The sequence below is a fragment of the Papilio polytes genome, unplaced genomic scaffold (genome assembly GCF_000836215.1).
Source record: "Papilio polytes unplaced genomic scaffold, Ppol_1.0 DF824191.1, whole genome shotgun sequence".
Lineage (NCBI taxonomy): Eukaryota > Metazoa > Arthropoda > Insecta > Lepidoptera > Papilionidae > Papilio > Papilio polytes.
This window is the reverse complement of record NW_013525013.1, coordinates 2450921-2459425: the sequence shown is the minus strand read 5'-3', so window position 1 is coordinate 2459425 and position 8505 is coordinate 2450921. Positions and strand designations below refer to the sequence as shown.

Genomic DNA, 8505 nt, shown 5'->3' with positions numbered 1-8505 from the left:
ATACCTAATTTAGTAGCCACTAAATACTGCTTTTCAGCTGTGATGATCTAGCTTAACCAGAATAGTTCGGTGTTATCGAATCTTTGATTTACTCCAACTAAATTGTACCGTATCCGTACTTTATTGACAATTTTTATGTTTACAGTATTACCTGAAATGCCACTCTGCCATACGGACTATAGCGGCTTCCAGACGGGGAGCACGAGCTACAAGAGCAGCCCAAACTTACCTGGCCCGGCGATAGCGGATCTCAATCAGCCACCTCTGACCAACCACACACCAGCACCTATGAGCGCGCAGCCCCGATGCGAACCTAACTACTATAACTCTTGGCCAACAAACACCTATAATTACAACAATTATCAATACAATAATATAAACAACAATCCGACATGCCTGCAATCACACACGCCGTATATCAGTCCAAATCCACAAATGATCCTACCTAATCTATACTCAACCGTCAATCAGAATCAAATACACGTTCATTTGCACAGCACTACCGATAAGCATAATATCGAACAATACATCCCTAGCGAAATAAAAATTAGTGACATCGATGGCGGGATCTCTATAACGACGGAGTTACAAGGTGCTGGAGAAACGAGCGGACTTGTGCAAACTTGTGAAGCGTCAGATGATGTTAAACATGGACTATATGGTGCCTCCAATCAAGAAGTGTGGCGGCCTTATTGACAGTTTAATAGATATACTAAGTATTATGAAAACATTCCTTTGTACATATTGTGATATAGTTATTCCAATTGCAATCAATGATAGATTTTAAATACATAATTGTAATTATAGAATCGGTTAATGTTAAACATTAATTTGATGTTAAGTATTAATTAATTAGATGTAAGCTAAATAGAAAATTACACATGACTTTTCGTTTTATTTTATCTGTAAAGTTATTTTAATTGCCCAACTGAAAGGATGTATGCTTTTGTATATGCAGGTTTGAATATATTATGTTAAATTCATTGTGACCTGTAGCCTAAGCCTATTGGCGAACGAGTTTGTTGTTTGACGGGCTTATTGTCTTTTATTAGGAACTATCTGTTGTATTATTTATAATACCTTTTGAAATATAATAAATCAAATGTTAAGTAATTTGATTTTTTTCAATCCCGCCTACGGAAATTATTACTGTTATCAACATCTCTAGGATAGGATTCCCTTGAAAGTCTAAGATAGTTAAATAGAGTTATATCCAAAATTCTTTACTATTTAATATCAATTAATTTTTAACTGCTGCCTTGTGCTAACTAATAAATTACATGATGGAAAATAAGACTGAAAGAGATACGATAGTTTACGATTAAACTAGTAACCTTATGTTGCAACAAGTTAAGTCGTTAAATGGTTACTAAGGCATATCCGCGTAGATATAACAAAAATGTAGTGTGGCTGTTCGTCTTGTTGATAAAAAAAAGTCTTACATTGGCGTATAAATGATGTGGTGAAATGGAGTAATCAGTGATCATTTAAACAAAAAAATGGTAAGTGACAATCCTAACATTGGTAGTAAACATCGAGCATCATCCTGGCAAACTCATTTTATATTCTTTGATGACAAGTGGCATCTGCATCTGGCAACATTAACAAGTGCTACGTGATGAAATGGCGTCGAATGTGTAGGAGTTGCTTGATTTCTTTATAAAATACTAGTAAAAGTTTCAGTTTACAGTGTTTTTTTTACTTTTAAAATATTACTTAATGTGTAACAGTTATAATATTAGTACAAACGTAACACTCGTGAGTATACTTCTTTGGTTGTGGCAGGTTTATTTGCGTCATTGTTGCAGGTTTCTGATAACGGATAAAAATGCTAATGCTTGATATATATCTGTAACGGAATTAATGGCTTTCGTTTCATTACAGTTGAGAATCATCTTTACGTTATTGTAAGAGTGCAATGTCCGAGGAGACAGATCGGCATGGTGAGACGGCGAGCGCGAGCGATGGCGTCACGAGTCCAGCGCGAGTGGTGTTGACCTCACATCAATTGGACTCTAGTAGCGTTGAGTCACTTCGCGCCGCGTGGACAAACCAGGACTTGTACATAGACCATCTCGAAACGTTGAACAAACAGCTGGAAGGTATTTACGACAAAGTTACATCGGCTTGGTAGCGTCGTGGTCGGCGTCTGTTCGACACGCGACCTCATCTGTGCAAACTTTTTTAGTTACTTATATCGACAATGCTTTAACTAAAATATCTAGTGATACTGTTACAATATGTTTGAATTGTTACTGTGATGTTGAATTGTTAGTTATATCAAAAAAGATATGTGATTCGGGGTGTACTTAGGTGATAGTTTTACGAGAAGAAGGTGTAATGCTGTGTCAGAGCTTATCAAGTGGAGTGATCAGTGGAAGTGCAATGTATCTTTGCGGCAAGGGCTCAAGTGCGTACTCCAGGTTAACATGGAGCGGTGACACCAGTGCTTTCGGAGTTATCTTACCATCATATAGGAGTAAAATACATAACACTCCTAGTTACCAGCATGAGAAAGTAAATATGTTTTTCTTTATTTATAATTGTAAGGTTTAATTTGTGTTTGCTAAGAATGTACCATTGTATTATTTTACTTGGTCTTTTGTTATTATTGAATATGTTGCAAAAATAAAATTAACACTTGTTTATTTCAATTATGCTTATTTGCAACATATTTTTGAATGTGCATTATATGAATCATAGAAATCATATATTCAAGAACATTGAACATGTTCATTTTAAAAAGAATATTAACAACAGTATGTTGTATTGTTAATTTAGTACATGGTCAAAACTATATAATATGTCTATCGCAAATGCATGTATCATTGTATATATATTTATAAACTTTAGTTGTATTAGTACTACTAACAAAATGTATATTATAACCTATGTAGATAAATAATGCTTATGTAGACAATGTTTATAAATTAAGGTGAATGGACAATTTTTTTTAATTCATACTAAAAACTAACTGTTCTTAAATTACATATTTTTTGAATTTACAAACCATGTTAATTGTAATTTTGTTTCATATTTCCTAATGCTTAATGAGAGGAAAATGGTGGTTTGGATGCATATTACTATCTAATACATAGATAATAGATATATAGGTTATAAAAATAAAATGACAGCTTGTAAGAAAATAATTTAAATTGTGCCATTTTTACTTAAACAGCACAACACAACACACACAACTTCACTGGTGACATTGTAATTATTATATCCATTTTGGATTAGGTATCTCGGCTCACTAAGATGGCCAGCAACATTAAAGGGTTGCTGAGGTTCTTTGGTTAGCTATGTTGGAATAATTTATGACCTCACCTCATGCACAATATTTGCCGGCCGTGGAGTAGCGGAAACCTTAGTTCCTGTTACTACTACTGTATCCACTTATACATCTAGGGTTATAGCTATACATGAAGTTGATTTATAAATGTTCTTCACGTGAATGTAACTATAACTTCCCCCTGTTGAAACACCAGTATAAAATTTGTCATCAGAGCTAGGAAAAGCATAACTGTCACATTCTGCCTGATTGGAGCATGCATATGGCATAATAGTCATAAGTTGAAGGTTTGAGACATGTTTTTTATATGCAAACCGACATACAGACATCCAATTTTTTCAAAGACATTGAGAGGAATGGCAAGTTTTTGTAAAGGTGTTTTAGTAGTGGAAACTCAGATTTAAGGAAGAACATTACATAGGTATTAGCTATTAAGCTTAGCAGCTAGGAAATTTACATAAGTTGATGTGTAGAACATAATTTTAGTTGTACCATGCTAAAAAGAGATGTAGGGGGTGTTACTGTGCATGCAGCTTATCTTGAGCTGTTTCTAAGAAGAAATGGCTTATTACCGTTTTAATTACTTTTTATTGAGCTATACCAATTTACTACTGCGCCTAACAATATGTCAGGATTGTTTAATATATTGATGGTACAATTTAAGCTATTTTAACATGATAACTATAGAAAGTACTTATATTTATGGTAACATCTTAATGTAACTTGTTCATGTGACTGAATTTTCTGTAAGTATTAGAAAAGAAGCCCAAAATATTGTGACCATTTAAGCGCCAATAGCCTAATGGTTTGGGGTATGGACTACCGATCTTGCAATCGAGGGTTCGAATCCCGCCATTCGACTATTGTATATTATACCCATATCTTAGCACAAGCCTATAGCTTAGTTGGAATGGTTAAGGGAAATATTAGTAAATTAACAAAAATCTACTAATATTTAAAAAAAATGCCTCACAAAATATGAATTAATAAAAAGAATAAATTAACTATTTTGGCATAATTATTACTTAAATTTGAATTGTAGGACCTTATATTTTCAAATATAGTTTTATCCAAAAACAAAAGTTACTGTCTTATTAACATTAAATATAAAAATCAAATTTTATAGCCGGCAACTATTTGATTTTAACCTAATGTTAAAATACATTTATATTGTTAAAAAGTTATAGGCAAAACTACTAATTTTAACAAAAATGTTATATATCAAAAATAAAAAATTAACTCGGTCCGACTAATAAAAAGTTGTTATAATAAGTGACCTAATATAAAATATAGCTCAATTGCTTATTAATAATTGCATGTATTATTACAAATAAATTTTTGAGAAAAAGTAGTGTTCAGCATTACAATTAAATTTATCTTACACATTTGTTCAATGTCTAAGTATAGATTTGATATCCAAATATAAAAACATAACAATAACATCGGAAATGCAAACTACAGTTTACTTCAATAAAGGTTTATAAGTAATTTTTAAATCTAAGCTGGATAATATTCAAGTGATAAATATATTACAGATTTTAAATTTAAGTGTGCTTAAAATTCTAAACTTGGTAGTTAATATGCCAATGCCAATACAATTTTCATGTACTAAAGTGAACTTGCACAACAAGACGGCACAGGACTTGTTTTGATTAAAGGTTTTGTAAAGTAAAGGTAAACAATTCCTTTTTGAAATATTTACAATGAAGTAAAATTTACAACAAATGATGAGGAATTTTCATTTGTTTGTGTTTTAATTTATTTTATAAAAACTTTAGTAAGCAATGTATATTATTTTAAAAATCTTAAAACTCGCAAACATTTGGAATTGTAAAAAAAATTAATAGAAAGGCCAGTGACTTTTTTGTTGATATGATTTTAGTTTTTTAATTGTACTTTTTAAGATAATGTATTTAGTTAAGGTGTTGTCGATTTTGGTTAAATATTATTTAAATACAATATTATATAAGTACTAGAAATAAGTCTATATTAGGATTAAAAAGAACTTCTTGAGTATTGCTAAGAAAAGTACAATTAACAGAAAAGAAACAAAGACAGCTCAATTGTTATGAAAACTAATATTTGTTAAAAATATTGTTATTACTAAAAATCTCAGTTAAGTTTTCATATTATTATTATAAAGATACAGGGTTCACTGTTTTTATAAATTTTTTATTAATTTAATGCAGTGTATTAATTTGTACAGGAAGTTTGGAAAAAGCGAAAGAGATAGAAGATAGGAGTAAACAACAATATGCAGAATCACAACACAGAGAGAAGGTACTTGTTAGGCGATTAGCCGCTAAGGAACAAGAAATTCAGGATTATGTAGTAAGTTATTATTCATTAATCTAACATATTGTATATTGGTATATCAATGAGTTATAAATAAAGCCTATGTAATAGATTAAAAAAAAGTTTTCCTTTGCTTTTTTTTTAATATTTCGATTGAAATGGTTAAATAAAAACCTTGTGTCCTAAGAAACGTACCATGCAGTGTTTAAGAGATTTGTTTAATCTGAAAATAATAATTGTTAAAAACATGTAAACTATATATTTTCAGAGTCAAATAAACGAATTGAAATCATCACATGCGAGTCTCCAAGGTCGGCCGACACTTCTAGACCCGGCTGTAAATGTATTAATATTAAGATTAAAACAAGAGCTAACCTCGACAAAGGCGAGGTTAGAGGAGACACAGAACGAACTGTCAGCGTGGAAGTTCACTCCAGACTCAAATACAGGGAAGAAACTAATGGCTAAATGTAGACTTTTGCATCAGGAGAATGAAGACCTAGGCAGGATGACCTCGAGTGGCCGGATAGCTAAGCTTGAAGGTGATCTTGCGTTACAGAAGAGTTTTAGTGAGGAAGTAAAGAAATCACAATCAGGTACATTCTAAAATAACATATTTATGTGTATATGCTGAATTTTTTATATATAATTTCACTGTTCAAAAGTAGATATTTTTTGGTGTTTTATGCTTATGTTTTTAAAAAGTTTTATTTATACATTCTTTATTAAAAAATAGGTTATTTCCTTGTATTATTTTAGTTTTTTTGCTTTCATTTATAAGTAGTAAACCTTTAATAGGTCAGAAAAGTTAAAAAATATTAGTTTTCATTGAAATTTGTGTCAAGAAAGGGTTAACATAAGTGACAAATTATTTAACACACTGTATATGGTATTTCAGAATTAGATGAGTTCCTACAAGAATTAGATGAAGATGTGGAAGGTATGCAGAGCACGGTGTTGTTCTTGCAGCGCGAGCTGCGCGCGCACACCGCGGTGAACGGCAACCGAGCATGCTCGCCGGACAAGCGCGCGTACTCGGGCAGCGAGTGCAGCGACGCACCGCGCGGCAAGCGGAGACGAGCCTCCGTGCTCTCTCTCGACTACAATGAAGAAGAGGAACCGTTGACAGTGACCAATGGAGATGCGGACTAGCCCAGGATCCAAGTGTTCTACACTACTCATGAACTAGTGGAAAATGTGAATTATCTTGTTAAGTTTAACGGATTTGTTGCATGGAATATTATCGATGAATAAATTTGTGAGTGATATTCATGATTGAGGTGATTTGTGTCCGGTCACTTTTGTGAATGCTTCTCAATAGTGTATCAAATTAAAAAACTCACGTACTTTAATTCGAAGACGAAATTAACCAGACATGTATGTGTCGTCAGTTGACATGGATTTGTGTAAGATGGTGTCTGATGTGGTTACGAGACAAACGTAATGGTAAAACTATAGTTTGCGTTTGAAGCACAACAGTGGACCATGTGATCAGATAGTGAATTGTTTGACATTGTTTTTTATATACTTGAAAGAATAACTAAACGAGACACTGAGTTGACATATAATTTATTTATGTTTACATTACTTGTGATAAATATATATTAAAGGAATATAATATTTGAGCAACAAAAAGATAATTGTATATTGAGTTGCTGTATATAGTTTTTTACAAGCCGTAATGGCGACTGCCAGGATTTAGCCGTGATCATCACATTTTATTTCATGCCACATTTTTTCTTTTTAATTTTGTTTATTGACTATTAAATATGTTTCTATTTTGAAAATACTATAAAAGTGTATATATAACTATGTTAATAAACATATACCTGACAACAGATTCATGTTTATTATTTCTATGAGAATTACTACTGCTATGAAAATAACACAAACTTAAATAAAGAAAGAAATGTAGAACATCACAATACCACAGGAAACCTTTACCTAAAATGTCCTTATTGTAGAACTGTCCAAACTTTTTGTTACCTAAATATTTGACAAAATACATTGCCTAATAGAGCCAACATGTTTTGTAATATGTTCTTTTAAACTGCCAGAATATCAACTTCTAATGGTGTGATCGATATTTGAGTACGACGTTGATCGACGAAAGGGTTTACGTCATTTGTTTTCTTTTGAAGTGAGTTTATCACTTGTTGAGTGAACCACTCACAGTTAATAGACTGTTAAACCGTTATAATTAAATATTAATCGTACCTTATAAAAAATGTAACGGACTAAACTATACGGTCCAATGGTTTTACTGAACATGGTTCATTCCGTTTCAATCTAAGCTCAGTAATATTGGCTTATGTAGTTTCATCACAATACCGAGATCAATAAGGGACAGGAAATAGCAAAGAAATATTCTACAACAAACTGGTTTTACTGCATTTAAAATACGACGATTTAACAGTGGTAGAGATATAACTAATGCACACGTGCAGGTTCGCCTGATGCTATATCACGATCACCTGATAGGCGAAAAGTGGAAGTCATTCTGCATTTCGGTAAATAAATGCTGGAGACTTGATATTACTCTATTTCCCCTTATCGTTTTGTCATAAGGAAGAAATGGGAATGGTCTAATGACAACAGGGTTCGCTTAGGAAGATGATATCCTCTTTCTGTACTTTTAGTCTATGAAAGGTAGCCAAAGTAGGTCAGGTAGCCGCTTGCTCGTTTGCCATCTAATAATATAAAAACGTAGTAAAATGGCTTTTACGTACAACCATCATATTTTTACCAAAGTAATGATCTTTGGACGGTATTATTTCTAGTACCTATAAGATAATATCACAAAGATTTTAATTGAATGAATCAGACAACCGGTTACAGAGATATTAAATAATTTTCCTCTTTAAGCAAAGACGTACCAATTGATATATATTTTTTTTTTTTTTTTTGTGACTGATTTG

The 8505-nt window shown here is 32.2% G+C and overlaps 2 protein-coding genes across 3 annotated transcripts in view; both read left to right on the top strand.

Moving 5' to 3' along the window:
- LOC106110765 (putative uncharacterized protein DDB_G0291608) overlaps nt 1–807 on the top strand; it is a 1671-nt gene extending 864 nt beyond the window's left edge. Inside the window, exon 2 of the mRNA XM_013292664.1 lies at nt 146–807. Within this exon, the coding sequence (XP_013148118.1) occupies nt 157–696 (540 nt within the window). The 5' untranslated portion in view covers nt 146–156 and the 3' untranslated portion in view covers nt 697–807. The remainder of the gene's footprint in view (nt 1–145) is intronic.
- Nucleotides 808–1719: 912 nt separating this feature from the next.
- On the top strand, nt 1720–7374 carry LOC106110893 (pre-mRNA-splicing regulator female-lethal(2)D). 2 transcript variants are annotated; one of them, XM_013292841.1, is made up of 5 exons: nt 1720–1758; nt 1885–2102; nt 5499–5623; nt 5856–6183; nt 6486–7374. In XM_013292841.1, the coding sequence occupies exons 2-5, from the start codon at nt 1919–1921 to the stop codon at nt 6737–6739; spliced, it is 891 nt and encodes a 296-aa protein (XP_013148295.1). In that variant the 5' UTR covers nt 1720–1758; nt 1885–1918; the 3' UTR covers nt 6740–7374. The 2 variants fall into 2 exon arrangements, with proteins under 2 accessions (XP_013148295.1, XP_013148296.1); XM_013292842.1 differs by lacking the exon at nt 1720–1758 and having other exon boundaries at nt 2009–2517; nt 5482–5623.
- Nucleotides 7375–8505: the final 1131 nt, after the last annotated feature.

What these genes read in the sequence shown, in the direction of transcription:
- LOC106110893 (XM_013292841.1), top strand. Translation starts at nt 1,919, where the DNA reads ATGTCCGAGGAGACAGATCGGCATGGTGAGACGGCGAGCGCGAGCGAT. An exon ending in GTTGAACAAACAGCTGGAAG is followed by an intron (nt 2,103 to 5,498) that starts GTATTTACGACA and finishes TAATTTGTACAG; the next exon opens with GAAGTTTGGAAAAAGCGAAA. An exon ending in AAGAAATTCAGGATTATGTA is followed by an intron (nt 5,624 to 5,855) that starts GTAAGTTATTAT and finishes ATATATTTTCAG; the next exon opens with AGTCAAATAAACGAATTGAA.